At 40.2% G+C, this 18,092-nt stretch overlaps 5 protein-coding genes across 5 annotated transcripts; 3 read left to right on the top strand and 2 right to left on the bottom strand.

The window, feature by feature from the left end:
* Positions 1 to 6,327: 6,327 nt before the first annotated feature.
* On the bottom strand, positions 6,328 to 9,282 carry E0L32_008007 (uncharacterized protein; the record flags this gene model as incomplete). The annotated part of the gene is made up of 9 exons (XM_031142814.1): positions 6,328 to 6,695; positions 6,752 to 6,929; positions 6,998 to 7,350; positions 7,479 to 7,938; positions 7,991 to 8,350; positions 8,409 to 8,591; positions 8,647 to 8,846; positions 8,908 to 9,108; positions 9,165 to 9,282. The coding sequence occupies 9 exons, from the start codon at positions 9,280 to 9,282 to the stop codon at positions 6,328 to 6,330; spliced, it is 2,421 nt and encodes an 806-aa protein (XP_030992857.1).
* Positions 9,283 to 9,669: 387 nt separating this feature from the next.
* On the top strand, positions 9,670 to 10,705 carry E0L32_008006 (uncharacterized protein; the record flags this gene model as incomplete). The annotated part of the gene is made up of 3 exons (XM_031142813.1): positions 9,670 to 9,819; positions 9,880 to 10,024; positions 10,077 to 10,705. 3 exons carry the CDS (start codon positions 9,670 to 9,672, stop codon positions 10,703 to 10,705), a joined length of 924 nt encoding a protein of 307 aa, XP_030992856.1.
* An 871-nt stretch (positions 10,706 to 11,576) lies between these two features.
* E0L32_008005 (uncharacterized protein) lies at positions 11,577 to 13,431 on the top strand (the record flags this gene model as incomplete). The annotated part of the gene is made up of 7 exons (XM_031142812.1): positions 11,577 to 11,744; positions 11,796 to 11,889; positions 11,951 to 12,193; positions 12,257 to 12,523; positions 12,588 to 12,708; positions 12,768 to 12,811; positions 12,875 to 13,431. 7 exons carry the CDS (start codon positions 11,577 to 11,579, stop codon positions 13,429 to 13,431), a joined length of 1,494 nt encoding a protein of 497 aa, XP_030992855.1.
* Positions 13,432 to 14,062: 631 nt separating this feature from the next.
* E0L32_008004 (uncharacterized protein) lies at positions 14,063 to 15,028 on the top strand (the record flags this gene model as incomplete). Its single annotated transcript, XM_031142811.1, has 1 exon — positions 14,063 to 15,028. One exon carries the CDS (start codon positions 14,063 to 14,065, stop codon positions 15,026 to 15,028), a length of 966 nt encoding a protein of 321 aa, XP_030992854.1.
* Positions 15,029 to 16,415: 1,387 nt separating this feature from the next.
* E0L32_008003 (uncharacterized protein) lies at positions 16,416 to 17,929 on the bottom strand (the record flags this gene model as incomplete). The annotated part of the gene is made up of 2 exons (XM_031142810.1): positions 16,416 to 17,489; positions 17,570 to 17,929. The coding sequence occupies 2 exons, from the start codon at positions 17,927 to 17,929 to the stop codon at positions 16,416 to 16,418; spliced, it is 1,434 nt and encodes a 477-aa protein (XP_030992853.1).
* Between the last annotated feature and the right edge of the window lie 163 nt (positions 17,930 to 18,092).

The raw sequence follows: 18,092 nt of genomic DNA, 5'->3' as shown, positions 1-18,092 counted from the left end.
TGATCCCTCACGATGGATCACCGTACTCCAGGGTGATCCAGCGGTCCGTGCGTTTCTGCCTATCTTATCGTGCTGACCGCCCTTGGGGCAGTGTCCCGCGGTAGCGGCGGCTGATTCTGTAACATATAACTACCCTTAGATACCTATCCTAGATAGCTCTCTAGTATTTAAAGTATCTTATTTAATAAATTACCTTTAAGTGAAGCTATCTTAGCTATGATCAACCATCAGTACTTAGTAACACCTATCACCTACTGCTTACATAAACCCATACGCCTCCAGTCCTATAAAGTAGTCTTACCTCTTAGGGATCAGGGATCGTCACACAATCCATTCTATAAGTTATAACAATATACTTTAAGGCCACTACTAAGAGGTCATCTTAAATATATATAAAATAATCTGTCCTCCTGCTCTCTTAAGTCTATCTCTTATACTTATCTATATTAAGACTCTTAAGCATATTCTCTATTAAACAACCTTATATAATACTAATACACATATCTAAGGCTACTAAAGAGATACTATTCTTTCTTATTCCTATAGTATCTAATAAGAAGAATAGATAACTCTTTAGTAAAGTCAAGAAGTTTACCTTTTCTAAGCCTGATCTAGGCAAACTATATAGGGCTATTAGAGGAATCAATAATATTAATAACCACAGTCTTCTAGGCTTTAGATACAGCCTACTAGAGACTGTTGATATTATAGAGCCGCTTAAGAGCCTGATTGTCCTTAAAGAGATACAATCTAACAATCTAAACCTTGACCACCTCTTTAGCATTAAGAAATACTAGCTATGGCTGGAATACCTAAGGAAGACGGTTAAGCGTCTTTAGAGAAGGAAGGAGGAATAGGACTGGTGCTATGCTGTATATATATGTGGTTTCACTGTATTAATAGTTGTTCTAGTAGGGTTGTGAATTAAATAGAGTTGACAGAAGCCACTTAAATGACTTGTATGTAAGGTCCCAATTAATCGATCAATCTAACACTGTAGAATCACACCATAGTTATAAACCCTCTAAGAGGGATATAATATATATATTTAAGGCTATTAAAGAGATATTATTCTTTCTTATTTCTATAGTATTTAATAAGAAGAATAGATAACTCTTTAGTAAAGTTAAGAAGTTTATCTTCTTTAAGCCTAATCTAGATAAACTATATAAGACTATTAAAGTAATTAATTATATTAATAACTATAGCCTTTTAGGATTTAGATATAGCCTATTAAAGATTATTAATATTATAGAGCTACTTAAGAGTATGATTATTCTTATAGGTATAGAATCTAATAACCTAAATCTTAACTAACTCTTTAATATTAAGAAATACTAGCTATAATTAGAATATCTAAGGAAGATAGTTAAGTATCTTTAGAGAAGAAAGAAGAAATAGAATTAGTGTTATACTATATATATATATAGTTTTACTATATTAATAGTTGTCTTAATAGGGTTATAAATTAAATAGAGTTAATAGAAGTTACTTAAATAACTTATATATTAGGTCTTAATTAATTGATTAATCTAATACTATAGATTTATATTATAGTTATAAACTCTTTAAGAGAGGAATTAATTTAATATCTATATTATCTATTAAAAATTAATAAAATTAACTATTTTTATTATATCTATTAAAAAAAATAAATACTAAAAATTATTATTAAAAATCATTATTATATTATTATTTTTATCTCTTTTTAATTGTTTTTTTAGTTATTTTATTAAAATAAGTATCTAATCTATATTAACTTTTCTTTAAGAAGTTATTATTATTTTAAAGACTATTTATAAGATCTTTAGTAATAATAGTTTAATTATTAGCTTAATTAATATTATTAATAATAATTTTAATATATTCTTTATACTTTATATATTTAAAGAAAGTAATATTAATAGTAAGATTAATAAGAAGATTTAAGATTAATTAAAGTATCTTTTTATTATAATTAATATTAAGAAATTTAATACTCTTAATAGTCTCTTTAATACTTTTAATCTTTAAGATTATATTATTAATTATATCTATTAATATTAATAGATAAGAGAGTTAAAAAATAGATTAAAGATTTAGATTTATTATAATAAAGATAGTTTAAAGTATTAATCTATTATTATAAAATATAAAGTTTCTATCTTTTTTACTAGCTATTAATAGACTAATTAAACTAGATAGAATAATATTAAATAGATATTAAAGATTACTTATAAGAGATATAATTATAATATTATTAATATTACTATCTATTTAATTTATTATAGATAGTCTTAAGAATAATATAAGGCTATTTAAAGGTTAATAGCTATATTAAAGTAATAATAATATCTATTTATTATTTTTTATATAGTAGAGTTTAGTAGTTTATTTATCTATAAAGATCTTATTAATAATAGTTATTAAATCTAAGAATAGTAATTAGATAATTATATAAGTATCTAAGTATTAATTTACTTTCTTAAGGATTATAGCTATTAATTAAAATAGTAGATTAATAATTAGAATTATATTAAATTAATAGTCTAGATCTACTCTTAATATTAAAAGATATAGTAGATCTATTAAAATATTATTATTATTAATAATATATATAAGATAGAAATAATCTTATTCTTACTTAATAGATCTAACTATTAATTTCTATATAAATTAGACTAATAAATTCTAACTACTCTTCTTTAAAATATATAATATTAGTAATATCTCTATTATCTTTTTAATTATCTTTATTATTATTACTTTAGAGATTAAGTAGGCTTATATATAGATTCTTAAGTAGATTACTTATCTTTAAAAGTTACTTAAAATTAAAGAATCTTATATTATTATTATTAATTTTAATTATAGCCTAAAGAATATTATTAAGATAGTTTAGACCTTATTAAAATAATAGATTTATCTTTAATATATTTATAAGAATCCCCTCTTAAAGAGTTTATAACTATAATATAAATCTATAGTATTAGATTAATCAATTAATTAGAATCTTACATACAAGTCATTTAATTAGCTTCTATCAACTCTATTTAATTTATAATCCTACTAGAATAATTATTAATATAGTAAAATCACTTCTATTCCTCCTTCCTTCTCTAAAGATATTTAACTATCTTTCTTAGATATTCTAGCTATAGCTAGTATTTCTTAATATTAAAGAGTTAGTTAAGATTTAGATTATTAGATTCTATACCTATAAGAATAATTATACTTTTAAGTAGCTCTATAATATTAATAGTCTTTAGTAGGCTATATTTAAATCTTAAAAGACTATAATTATTAGTATAATTAATTAATAGCCTTATATAATTTATCTAGATTAGGCTTAGAGAAGATAAACTTCTTAACTTTACTAAAGAGTTGTCTATTCTTCTTATTAGATACTATAGAAATAAGAAAGAATAATATCTCTTTAATAGCCTTAGATATATATATTAATATTATATAAGTATATATAGATATAAATTAGGTTATTTAATAGAGAATATAATTAAGAGTCTTAATATAGATAAGTATAAGAGATAGACTTAAGAGAATAATAAGAGGATAGATTATTTTATATATATTTAAGACAACCTCTTAATAATAATCTTAAAGTATATTATTATAGCTTATAGGATAAATTACTTATTACTAAGAAACTATTTATTATAATAATTTAGTTATATCTATTATTAAATAACTTATATATCTAGGCTTATAAACTTATATATATAGATATCTAGATAAATTAACTTATTAACTAGCTATAGGCTAAACTATAGTTAAGAGGTTAAAAAGTCTAGGATTAATTCTAGGTCTTAATTATAGTTAAGAGGTTTAAAAGTCTAGGACTAATTCTAGGCCTTAGATCTATATTAGAGACGGTTAGTAGCTATTAGGCTTAAGAGCCTTTATAATTAGAGGACTGTACTTAATTAATCTATAATAATAATTATATTCTTATTATTAGGTATTATTATAGTGTCTTTAAAATATAGGTATAATATTTATTATGTCTCTTTTAATTATATTATATTAATAGTATAACTTAGCTTATATCTAATAGGTATATTAAAAATAAATAAAATAGATAGATATTTATAAGAATATTATTAAAAGTCTTAAGAATAAATAAATAGATTAAGATAAAGTAAAAGTTAAAGAAGTCTTAATTTATATTCTTACTAAAGATAATAATAATTATTTAATAGAATCTATTAATAAAAATATTTAAGATCTTAATAATATTAAAACTAATCTATAAGAATTATTATAATTAATTAAGATAATTATTAATATATCTATAATTAATAAATTTAACTATTTATAGGTAGAAATAAATAATAAATTTAATAGATAACTAAATAGATTATTATTCTATTTCTTTAATAATTACTAACTTATAGCTATAATAATACTAAAATATCTTTATAATATTTAGTATAGAGTTAAAATATAATAGGCCTATATCTAGGTAAAGAAGCTCTATAATTTTAATATTAAAGCTTCTTTATATATAGAGAGTACTTATATTAAATTTAAAATCTATCTTAATAAATTATATATTAATCTTTTATATCTAGTTATAACTATCTATTATTTAATTTAGATAAAATTAAAGTAATTTAAAGTTAAAGAAGTTATATAAGCCTATTATATAAGACTTATATATATCTATTATAGTCTATTTAAGAAAATCTTTATTAAAGTCTCTTATAAAGCTTTAAAGATTCTTCTTATCTAATATAATCTAATATTAGATTACTATAAGATTAAATAGATTATTATCTTTTATTTAAATAACTATTAGTATTAATATAGCTTAATTTATTAATATAAAATTATTAGCTATCTATTAATTAATTACTAGAGTAATATAATAATAACTATTCTTATACTTTATAATATTATAGATTAATAATATCTAAAAAAGTTATTAATATATCTTAATCTCTTAATAATAAAAAGTCTTATTAATATTAATAAAAATAGTTTAAGATTAATCCTTTTCTATTAATCTATAACCTATTAACTTGATGGGCAAGGATAGGACTGGATGCAGTGGTATGAACGTGGTTGGATTTCAACTAAAGCTATTAGAGCTAATCAGCGTAAGATATGTACAGACAATGACCAATAGCTTTTGACAGCTGTCAGCAGCTGTCATCTATTAGCATCAATGCGTAACAGCACACATCAATAACTTATAGCCTATGGCCTAACATAACTCTTTTATCTTAAAGCTATAGATAGAAGATTAATAAAATCTTAATATTAATTATTAATATAAATAATAATAAGATAAGATATAAAAAAGTAGCTAATATATTATTAATAATAAGATAGATTATATAGATAGCTTAAAGTATAAAGAACTCTAATCTCTTACTTAAGAGATAACTATAGTAATTAAAGATATTCTTTATATCTATAGAGCTATTATAACTACTATTACTAAAGTAATAGCTATCTATAGTTATAGGGCCTTTAAAGTAGTAGCTATCTATAGCTATAAAGTCTTTAAAGTAGTAATTATCTATAGTTATAGAGTCTTTAAAGTAGTAGCCTTTTATAGTTATAAGATCTTTAAAGTAGTTATCTTCTATAATTATAGGATCTTTAAGAGCTTTAAAAGCTTTAAAGTAGTTATTAAAGAGATTAAGGCTATTAAATATATTAAATTATATTATAAGAAGCTCTTATATATAGTTTAAAGAATCTATTTTATTTATAATAATAAATCTTATATAAAATTTACTATAAAATCTATTTAAATTAAGTTAGATAATTAATTAGTTATATTAATCTATCTAGACTATAGATAATATAGATATTATTAATTATTATATAATAAATATCTATTTTAAATAAAAAGAAGAGGCTATTTTAATTTTTTAAATTTTATTATATTTTTAAGCTTTTTAGATCTAGAATATCTTACTAATAATTTTTAATAATTTTAATAATTTTAATATTTAATATCTTATAGTAACCAGTCTAAATGCCTTTTTATATTTCTTATATCGCTGCCCACTAAAAGTTGTCTGGCCAATAATATAGGGATATAAAGGCTGATCCCCACTTAATAAATTACACTACTACAGCGCTAAGTGGGGGGGAGGCCGGAAGAGACGACGAGGGGGGGCCGGAGTAGTCATTCTCGTACTTTAGGGCCTTCACAAACCCCGCGTTTCGTACCAAGTACATTAGGTAGCTTCCAAGGTTGACATGCATTCTCGACACCATGCTCCAAGAGGTTTCTCGAGGCTCTGGCCACATCAGTTTGATGGAAACTTTATACTTGAGAACGAAGTAGTTACATCTGGATTTCAATCCACGCTCTCACCATTGCAATGGTGCAGATCCAGCACATTCAGATCCTTCATCCTGCTCAAAGTTTGCCCTAGTCTTCACCCCTGTTCCGGCTGTACAAAGCGCATCGAAGATCTGCTTTCCAAATTTCATAAATGCAGGCGTGATGCCTCCCAGGTCCATTAACTCCCTTTCCATAATGCTCAACTGGAATGGAAATTCCTTGTCGCTGACTGTTACCACATTTCTGGACACGTCTACATCGATCTTTGATCCAGCGTGGGCCAGCTGGTAAAACTCTTCATCTTTCAGCGTGATTCCCAAGAGTCCCAGGCTTGGTTGGTTTCGGCTATAGATGAAGGCAAAAGACTTTGCAATGACGCATTTCACTCCACAACCTGAGAAGGTAGTTATCAGTATCCAGTCGACCTCCCAAGAGGGAGTAAGAACCTACCTAGGAGAGCAGATACTGCTTGTTCCCGAGAGGATCCGCAGCCAAAAGCCTTACCAGCCACCACGATATCAAAGCCATCAGTGACTCGTTGCCGAAATTCGGGGTGCGTGAACTCGAGACAATGGGCGCCGAGAGACTTGTCACTACGGCATTCAACCAGGTACTGTGCCGGAGCCAACTATATGACGGTAATCTTTAGCGGCGGGGGTCCAATATCTTTTCGCAGCAAAGACTCGAGTTGCTTACGGCGTCTGTATCGATAAAGTCCCCAAGCCTCTGGATCTTGCCTGAGATAAGCCGCTTAGTAGCCGTTTGGCCTGCATTCTGGTCACGTATATCGGTATTTTGCAAGGTCTCATCCGACACTGGCAAGAGAGCCCATGATGCTACTTCGGTCGGCGGAGGCTGGCGAGCTTTCGGGCAGGGGGGCTCGACATATCGGGGCTCTAAAAGCTTTGTGGAGCTCAGAGAGCCCCTTCCTTTCAGTGCCTCCCATCGCGCAGGAGGTATTTGATCAATGAGACCTCGAGGGTCTCGGATCTTCATCTCAAAGGATGAAGCAGCGACGGTCGCTGCCGAAGCTAGGTTACCAATTGATCCTGATCGAATGTTAGCTTGACATAGAGTAACACGGCTAAGAGCTTGCCTTTGCCCATCCTGTTCTCAAAATTTCTGTTTTGAGATGAAAGCCACACCTCGCCTTCGCCAGCCTTGTCGGCTGACATACCAACACAGTAACTGCAACCGGGAACGCCAATCTCAAAACCAGCCTGCTCGTAGATCGCGCAGAGCCCGGATGTTCGTAGGCGGTCTAAAATAGGAAGGGAGCCAGGTACGACCTTCCTTGTGCCTTTCGCCGTTGGAGCCAACCCGCTATTCAGTCCTTGCTCTAGGACAAGAGCTCCAAGGATGATGTCTTCTTCGGCTGTGGTACACGCTCCAATGAAACAACCGTCGAGCGAAGTATTCGCCATCTCCTGCACGGATACAACATCGTCTGGATTAGGATGTCTTGCAACACACGATTCTGTTTGAGACAGATCGATGACGCAAGTCTGGGCGTAAACGGCATCTTCGTCAGGCTTGAAATACACAGAGTTCTTCTTGTGTTTCGACAGTTTTCTTGTCTTGATAAACGCGTTCGTTACAGCGTCTGGTGCAAAGACTCCTGTGATACCTCCAAATTCCTAATATATCGTCAGTCGCAAATAGTGCCCAAGACAACATTCCTTCTCGTACCGTCGTCATATTAGCCACGGCAAATCGAGCGTCGGATGATAGATATTTCACTCCGGGGCCGGTGTATTCAACAACCCTGTCGGCCGCAACGGTGTTCCTCTTCAGTTGTTTAAGAATGTAAAGGATGACATCTTTACCTCCGATACCCGGCGGCGGCTTGCCAACGAGGCGGATATTGACGCACTCTGGGACTTTGAACCACATCTCACCGGTGACGAGTCCCATAGTCACATCAGCAGCACCAAGGCCAATAGCGAGACATCCAACAGCACCGGAAGAACAAGTGTGAGAGTCGGAACCAATCACAATCATACCTGGCTGGGCTCTTTCGCGATAGAATTCCGTGTGCATGATTGTGTACTAGCCAGAGTCGAGATCAGCAATGGCTATTTGGTGGGCGCCAGGCATTCAAACTCACATTCATTCCCTGATAGTCGGTCATTCTGAAATCTTTCCTGGCTCTCTCGGAGGAATTGATGAGCCTCGCTACCGTGGGGTGGGCAAGCAGCTTTGGGTGGACAACATGATCGCCTGCCAGCCAAAATCGATCATTTCGGAAGATGCCCGGCTTCCCCAGCTGCTCATACGTACGCTCCATGCTCTAGTATAGTGAGCATTTCTCCCGTGGGCCTATAAAAATTCATGGCTAGACTCACGCTCCAAGACGCTTCAGATGCCATGATCCAATCTATTGACACTCGAATCGTTTCCCCAGGGTGCACATAGCCCTTGCTTTCAACGTCATGGAAGGCAAATATCTTCTCAGCCAATGTCATAGCTCGCCTGGTATTTGGCTTTGTCGCCATGAGAGATGGCGTATTCTTTGACCGTTCTGCTGAATTCAATGCTTCAAGCCCTGTAGTAAAGTCAATGTTTAGCAAGCGAGGAGAAACGATCTCCAAGATTGAATCCCTCACATGCAGTGACCAAGAATTGTAGCTCTGAGAGGTCCTGGGATGTTATTATAGTGCCGTCGAGTTGAAGCCCCCCGTAGCTAATGGAGCTCAATGCAATGTGCACGACATGGTCAATCGCGTCTGCCTCCTGCGTTCGCCCGATGGATCGCAGATGGTCACTGGCAGTGTTGAGCACGTCGAGTACTGCAGTGCAGCTCTGAACTGGACAGGTTGTTAATCAGCCTTGGCGATGATACTAAGTTGTCGGGTTTCATTACATTTTTCTTCAAAACCGGAGACGATTTCCAGCCCCCGAATGTCTCTGAGAGAGCTGAGAATGTGGCTAGCGAGGAGTTGCGCTGCATGTAGCCGCTCTGGATCTTGAGCTGGAGACATTGTGCATTTTGCTGCTCTCGTAATAGGAACAGCAAACTCCAAGGTGGATATTGGGACAAGAACCTCGAACAGGTATCAGCGGAAGTATTGTTGATTTAATTTTGTCCCTCTCACCTCCAAATGCCATGAGGCTCCTTCTTCCCCAACATTTACAAGCGTCGGTATTCTCCCCACAACATCTCTCACGCCGACTCTTTCCGGGGCAACCCGGCGGCCGGTCAACACCGGCGAGCTGCTTTAGCGCACACGCGTTCCAAACTCCGAACCGCGTCATTGCATGCTCGCAACACAAGTTTGGCGGTCATCGCATATCTTGCAGGATGCACTTCTGATACGGAAATTTTTAACATCCTCACTGCTGCAATATGCTCTGAATGAGTCTGAGCCATGCATGAAACAACTACTGCGCCAATGTCTGCAGCTGCCAAGTTGCGTTCTTTGCTTGCTCGGCATGATAGGATTTTGGTTTGCCCTGGGGTCTACGATGGCTTCACTGCCAGGATCGCCCTTCGAGCAGGGTTCGAGTGTCTCTACATGGTAAATTCCAAAGTATACCGAGTAAAATCCATCTGCATTGCTGACTCTTAAGTCCTATAGACTGGTGCCGGAACGACAATGTCGAGGCTCGGCATGGCCGACCTTGGTTTGGCTACACTAAATGACATGAGGGATAATGCAGCCATGATCGCCTCACTCGACCCAACCGTTCCCCTGATAGCTGATGCGGATACAGGCTACGGAGGTACGTCGCTTCGGGAGATTATTGAATTCGACTCCTACTGATCGTTCCAAAGGACCTCTTATGGTGGGACGTACTGTCACTCAATATATGCGCGCGGGTGTTGCTGCATTGCATCTTGAAGATCAGGTAGTCACGAAACGTTGCGGTCATCTACTCAACAAACAAGTCGTATCCTCTGATGAGTTCCTCAGTCGCATCCGTGCAGCCGTTTTGGCCCGCTCCGAGCAGCCTGGAGGAGATATTGTGATCATCGCCCGGACTGACGCGTTACAGTCTCTTGGCTACGAAGCGGCAAGAGATCGTCTACGTGAGGCGCTCCAGGCTGGTGCTGATTGCGGGTTCCTTGAAGGGGTCAGAACTGCGCAAGAGGCACGGCAAATTGTTGTGGACCTGGCACCATCTCCTGTCCTCTTCAATTGTGTCTCTGGTGGAGTTTCACCTGAATGGTCGGCAGAAGAGGCAAAGGAGCTGGGCTTCCGCGTGGTGATTCATCCTGGTTTTGCCCTTGGCCCAGTGTACACCGCCATCAAAGCTGCAGCGCATGATTTGGTCAAGACTGGCAAAGCTTCGAATACGGGGAACGAAATAAGTCCCAAGCAGATCTTCCAAGCTTGTGGCCTTGATAAAGCTATAGAATTTGACGTTGCAGCTGGTGGAAAACTCTTCGCACAAGGAGTGTAGCTATTATCGCGCCGGGGCTGATTCACTGGCTCGAAATATAAGTGAATAGCGCGAACATAGCAAAGGGTTTGTTTTCCAGTTTTATCCGGAGAACAATGCTGTATACTCACTCCAGACCGGAGTGGTAATTAAACACTGCTTTCTGGAACCTTCCTTGCTCACTCCAGAGATACCAGCTTTGTGAGAATTCAGAGATATTTGTGGGTCATTTCTCGTCAACATCACTAGATGAACATTCATCGGTAGACGAGACGTGCAATGGTAAGCAGGAGTGACACAAACCTGGAACTTGGGAGCAAACACAGACCTGGATTATGAGAACTCTTGCTCTGGTCTCTGGTGTGATTGCCGTTGCTGAGAACCTTGCAGACTCAGTCTACCCAGGCGTGCTGGATCGGCCCAATTATTTCACAACAAAAGTAAGAACGGTAAGCCTCTAGGCCGAAAAGTTTGCTTTCACAAGTACCGGTCCTTTAACTTTTGCTTGTAGGCCCCGTGGAATGTATGACACGCATGACGATTTGGCTTGAACTCGCTATGCCAGGCTCGACCCATCCAGGAAGCCACGCCAAGGGATCTCGCCGAGGTTCGCCGGACCTCCTCGCAAAATCACCACACGAGGATCTTACCCCAGTTACCCCAGGCTTGGCACTCGACGGAGGACGAAAAAAAAACCTGAAGCATCAGTTCATGGCGTTTGGAAACATGTAATGGTCTGGCAAACACATTACCTATCCAGACCGGGACCCCAGAGCTTAAAAGTGTGTCGTAAGCCCGTCGTCCTGCGATGTACACATCCCGAAATATCTCTTTACATCGCTTTTCACTCTGCACCAGACGACTGACTACCTGGCTCAATCCACTGTCTAACATGACCGATTTGGAGAAGAGTTCGCATCTGCCAGTGGCTGTCCAAGTCGAAAATGGGCACGTCGCTGAGCATGAACGAGAGATGAGCCCTGCCGAGAAAAGACTGGTGCGGAAGCAAGACCTGGCCATCACGACCCTGATGTCGGGTTGTTTCTTCTTTGCTTACTTTGTAAGTGAGAAGCATTGCCTCGAGTGCACAAGGATCTAACATATTGGACAGGACCGTGGTGCCATTGGCAATGCTCGCATCATGGGCTTCCAGGAAGACTTGCACCTTTCTGCACAGCAGTATTTCAATTGTCTCATGATGTTCTGTATGGGTTCTCCACTCTTGCATGGCCGATAAGAACCCGCCAAGTTAACGATGTGTTTCAGATGTCGGATATATGGTGTTTAAATTCCCTGCCTTTGTTCTCATTCGTCGATTCCACGCTCCCACCATCTACGCGCTCTCTATCATCATTTTTAGTATTGCTAGTCTTTGCACTGCCTTCGCGAAGACGTACGGCCAGGTGATTGTACTCCGACTTATTCTAGGCTGCGGGGAGGCGACAGTGCAAACTTCATTCCTGTTTGTTTCTCTCTGGTATAGGCGCGAGGAGATGTCGGTGCGATGCGGTAAATATTGTCCACCCCAGCTAGTCTGAGAGGGATGATGGTGCCCTAACGTCGTTTTCGTAGGGTATGTGTACGGCATGACACCTATCGCTGGCGCCGTAACAGGCTTCATATCTTATGCCGTGGGGAAGTACTTGGATGGCAAAGGTCCAGGCAGCTTTGCTTCGTGGCAATGGCTTTTCATCATCGAAGGCTCTCCCACCATTCTGTGGGGGCTGATAGTCTGGGCTCTGCTACCTCAATTCCCGGATAAAGAAGTCAAAAGCAAACGTTCTCTTTGGTTCAAGTCTGACAAGGAGAAGCGACTGATTGTTGAGCGGTCTATGGCTGGTGAGTCCCTTCTACTTAATACCACGATAAAATGGTTATGCTAATCCCACCTGCTCTGTGCCAGCCCAACATGTCATGGATGCTAGAGTTGATTACGCTCAGATGTGGACAGCAGTGAAAGATCCCAAGGTGTGGGGCTTTTCCATTATGACCGCAACTATTGCCGCTTCATTGGCAGGGTTTGGGTGAATTTTCTCTTCGCGTTGCTTTGATTCTCAAGGTAACCCGACTAACTTCTGGACAGTGTTTTCTTGCCCACTTTCATCAAAGAGTTTGGCTTCAGTCCCCGTACGTTTCAAATGTTTCTTACTCACTTTCACTACAATTCATAGTCCGGCTGACCCCTTATAGTTGTAACTCAGCTTTACACAATCATTCCGTACTGCTGCGCGTTTATCTCCTTGGTTGCTGTCAGTCGCGTTGCGGATCATTACGGTCAACGCGCTATTCCACTTGCGATTATCACCTGCGTCGCGATAGTAGGATTCATCATCATCATAGCCACACCAAATGCCGTTGCCGGGATTGTGGCCTCATGCCTAATCTCTGCAGCCGTGTACCCCGGTGTAGTCCTTTGCGCTGCTTGGCTGCCAAGCTCAAATGCGGGATACACCAAGAGGGCAACCGCAACTTGGATTACCCAGATTGCCATTCAGACATTTAGCATCATGTGCACTCAGATCTACTCGACTCCACCACGCTTCTTCAAGGGTCACGGGGTTCTGCTGGGGCTATTTGTGCTCACCCTGGGCATCATCGCTGGTCTTTGGTGGCTTATGCGCAACAGCAATCTGCGCAAGGACGAGGCTGCAAGAGGCTGGGCGGAGCAAGGCGTTAGAAATCCGGACGAGGATAAGACTCTAGAGGACTTGTGTGACAAGCACCCGAACTACCGATACGTGTGGTGAATGGTCCTGCAGGCATCCGATGCGACTCGCCGCAGTGGAAATGTTTCGCCAGCTGGAGGTCCCAGGCGCGAGCTTACATTGTACATAGGCAGTTAGATGGCCGGCTGGGCTTCGACAATTAAATTACGAAGACATCATACCTCAGGTAAACACGAAATGAGATGAATCCACAACGTCCATCCTCTTTTGCTAATTCCGTGATGCGAACGGACGTATTTGAGTCGGCTAAGGTTTTGTGGGGGTCTTCCGCGGGCGCCGAGTGTGGCAGCTCATCAAAACGCCAAGACGGTTTACTAATCACCGGATGCACGACGGCCCAAACCCCGCGGAAACCGACCAGACTTGATAGAGAGTTGGAGAAACGGCACCCCAACTCTGATAGGTTGTTCTCCAAGTGGGTGTGGCCCAACCAGGCTTTGAAAGCGGTGATGAAGGAACCATCGGCGTTAATAGTTATTATCACCATGTGCACTTAAACCTCGAGCGACGATATAACGATTTGGCCCATTGCAGTCTGTCCTTAAATAATCAAGTATGCCTCTTCATTGCGCTTTGAAATGGAAACTTATACTGTACTGCACTTCTCAATATTTCTTTCTACTTGGAACCCTATCCACGCATGTCTTCCGAAATGACCTATGCGCGCTCAGCCCTCATCACTGGCGGTACCATGAACCTTGGGTACTACGCTGCTCTGGAGATCGCTCGTCAGCACCCTGGCTGGCTGGTCATTATCTGTTCGAGATCCGATCGAAAGCACGCGGCCGAATCTATCAACCGGGCGCTAAACCAACGGAATGTCCGATTTCTCCCGCTTGACCTCTCCGACTCCAAGAAAGTGCGAGCATTTGCCGAGGACTGGTTCTCGAGAAACTATCCACCTATTCAGGCACTTCTGCTCAACGCGGCTCTGCAATTCCCAGGCAAGATGGTCACCACACCAGAGGGGCTCGAAGCCACCTTCGCCATCACCCACGTCGGCAACTCTTTGCTCTTTCATCTTCTCTGCCCGCATCTGGCGTCGAATGCACGCGTTGTCGTTACAGCCAGCGGAGTGCATGATCCTGCACAGAAGAGTGGAATGCCGGATGCAGTATATACCTCTGCCGAGGACTTGGCGCATCCACCACCAAAGATGGCTAACGGACCCGGCACCAACCACTATACAAACAGCAAGCTCGCCAACGTACTATGGACCTATGCGCTCCATCGCCGCCTGAATGAGAGGGTGCTTGAACGCGGCATCAAGGTCAACGCTTTCGATCCTGGGCTTATGCCAGGATCGGGCCTGGCTCGGGAATATCCGCCCGCCTTGAGATTCGTCTGGGACAAAGTCTTCCCCCGTATCACGCCACTGCTTAAAGCTGTCTATACCAACAATATTCACAAGCCAAGCGAGTCTGGCGCATCACTTGCTCGTCTCGCGATATCGGACGAGCTTGCCAACGAGGCTGGGAATTATTACGAAGGTCCCAAAGAAATCAACTCGAGCACTGACAGCTATCAAACCTCAAAGCAGGACGACCTGTGGCAATGGACTGTCAAATATTGCGCTCAAAATGACGCCCAAGTATCCAGATTTGAGTCGCTAAATTAGGAGGTGGTATGCATATGTCAGCGTTTGGTTGCGGAGCGAAGATATTCACTTATGCCTAGGTTTCGGTTTTCTGTGTTTTTGTATTTAGCGCTTAGATCTCGTGTTGTATGTCCCCAAAGTTCCCTTCACACACCCATGTCGCTTGCTCAGTCTCCTTAGGCTCGGCTCAGGCTCGGCTCAGGCACAGCTCAGGAGCTGACCAGCAGAGATCCCGCAGCTGACTGAATTTAGCTTAGTCATATCGTCCCTTGAAAAGAGTCAAGTTTTGCTGATGTTTGATAAAGGGCAATTATAGATATCATATCTTGCATAAGGGCCAACTTATTGATCCAGAATTTATCTATAAAGTCTGAGACAGCCGTACAGTCCTTGATTGTGACGATCCTTGATCTTAGGAAGTAAGGCTACTTCGTAAAACCGGAGGCGTGTGGGTTTATATAAGCAGTAAGTGATGGACGCTACTAAGCACAGTGGTTGATCGTAGCTAAGATAGCTTCACTCAAAGATAGGTTATTCAGATGAGATATTTTGAATACTAGAGAGCTATCTAGGGTAGGTATCTAGAGGTAGACATACACTCGTATATATAGACCATGGATCACGATGTCTCACTATGATCCGTATTAATTGAATCACTCTCGATCACTCAGGATCAAGTGATCAATTGGTCCGTGCTCTTTCTGTCTATCATATCTTCCTGACCGCCTGCCCGTGGTAACTGCGGTTGGTTTTCGTGACACTCTGCAGAATAGGAGGCAACCCTTCACACACATTTAATTTTGACCCCTATCTTAGTTGTGACAGCTCTACCGCGCTGCAACGCAGCCCGGAGGCAACCTACGGGATTGCACAAGATCGCCGCAGGAGTCCGCAACAATATCGTGGAATATCCTGTAGCAGACGTTGCGACAATTCGCGCGAGCCGCGAAGGCATTGCACGGCGACAAGAGCTTCAAGAGGAAAACCAAGATTGTATTATTGTAGGGTAGAACTCGGGCTATCTCCGATATTAAAAAAGCCTTTTTGTAGCATTTCTTTCGGTCGAGATATGAAGGAGTGTCAATTGTGGTGATGTCTTGATGTGGTGCGATTTTTGGTGTTTTGGAGAGTGCACGACTAGGGGGGATCCACGATGTGAGGCCTTGCCTTAATTTTTTGATCTCTTTCTCACCAACTTATGACCATCTTAATCATAGGATGTTTTGAGGAAACAGGAGCATCTTACTAAGAACTTTAGTCTATGATTAGATATTGTGGTTCTTAATTCTTCGAGATTGCAAAGAGTGGCATACCAGATATCATTCAGCTCTTAACTGACTTGTCTGCTGATCGTTTCCAGTTTGTAAACCCCTGAACAGCCCCCTTTGGAGAACAGTTGCGATGCCAGTCAAGCATGTAGTTTGCATCCGACGCACGGCCTAGGCGGTTGCGCACTCGAGTAGATATCATCTCTTGGCTTACCAGAAACATTGAGGAAGCCGACTGCCCCTTTGTCCAGGCGGAATATCGCATGATCGACCAAGGTGTAGGTTTCTGGCACGGCCATTTTCAAATCCACGATTGTTGCTGCTCCAGCAGGGACGCCAACTGATTGGATACAACGGCCAGGAGGGCTAAGAACATCTCCATCACGGTAGACGTTCCTAAAGTGTGAGCCGATAACATGGAACGAGCTTGTCAAGTTGGGCCCAGCATTTCCAAAGAAGATGCGGACACTCTCGCCAACTAAGGCTTTGAGAGGATGGTCTCTTGTCAGAGCAGACTCGCTGCCGTTAAAGGCCACGATGTTAGGTTCCTCACGAAGTCCATTAGGATAAGAGAACTCCACCGTATCAGAAGGGCGACCATCATCATCAACCTCTGGCGGCTCATGATAGAACTCGCTCTGCATGACGTAGTATTCGCGATCCACAGAGGGGAGGTCCTCAGTTGGCTGCACGTACATGAGGCCATACATGCCGTTAGCGATGTGCACAGGTACCGGTGCTGCAGCACAGTGATAGACATATAGCCCCGGGTATAGTAGCTTGAAACGGGCGGTCTTGGTCTCGTTCTCTTCTGCGGTGGTCACTGCTGCCCCACCACCAGGCCCAGTGAAAGCGTGGCAGTCAATATTATGCGGGTTCCCTGCGGCGTCCCGATTGGTGAGTGTGAGTTCCACAATGTCCCCGACTCTGGCCCGTATAAAAGGTCCTGGAACCGTATTATTAAAGGTCCATTGCTCGTATTTGTATTGACTTGTCAACTGTGTTACTTTCGTTGTAGTTTCCAATGGAACTTGGAGAAGCACAGGATAGTCTCTTGTGATGGGTGGTGGAACTTCTGGTGCAGTCGTCAAGATAGCATCTTCCCTGGGAAGCTTTGATATATCGACAGTGTCATCGTCAAGACGTTCCAGGACCTTTGGGAGTGATGGTTCTGTGGCATCATTGCTTCGGACCGGGGCAAGGGAAATAGCGTGCTGACCAAGTGTTAACATTCGTAGCGGGTGATGAATACTTGCGAACGATGTCTTTGGGTCTCAAGTAAAGAAACGCTCACAGTTGTTACATCCCCTTTGCTCGTATTCGCCGAGGTCGGAGCCACTTTGAGTGCATCCATCTTAGTGGGCTCCAATCCTTGCTTGTAAAGGTAGACACCAACAGCGACAGTGATGGCAGAAGCTGTTATAATGGACGCCACGGGAGAGTTGCTGCGTCCATCATTGGCTCCCTGCTTTGTTGAGTACCCTCGTGAGCCGCGTGCTGACGGGAATCTAGAGACTCGTGGCGATGATGTCTTCAACGGGGTGCTAGCAACCAGGCCACGGGAGATGAGTAGTACTCTGGCTCGTGGAGCAAGTTCTCTAGCCACTCGGCCTGAAGTCCAGCACTTCGACAATGTCAGGCGTAGAAATCCCATGTTACATTAGATAAGAAGTGATGTAGTAGAAGAACTTATTCTCAAAGGGGGTAATGTGATCAGTTATGCCGGGCAAAAGTCTGGTTAATTTGGATGGAGAAAGGGAGCTATAACTTATAACGAACTTCACCTGGTCGAAGACGTTGTGAGAAAGGTAGAGGGA

Source organism: Thyridium curvatum, assembly GCF_004353045.1.
Source record: "Thyridium curvatum strain D216 chromosome Unknown NODE_50_length_306471_cov_79.392670, whole genome shotgun sequence".
Taxonomy (NCBI): Eukaryota; Fungi; Ascomycota; class Sordariomycetes; order Thyridiales; family Thyridiaceae; genus Thyridium; species Thyridium curvatum.
Note: the sequence above shows the minus strand (reverse complement) of the source record. Positions and strands in the feature narration are given on the sequence as shown.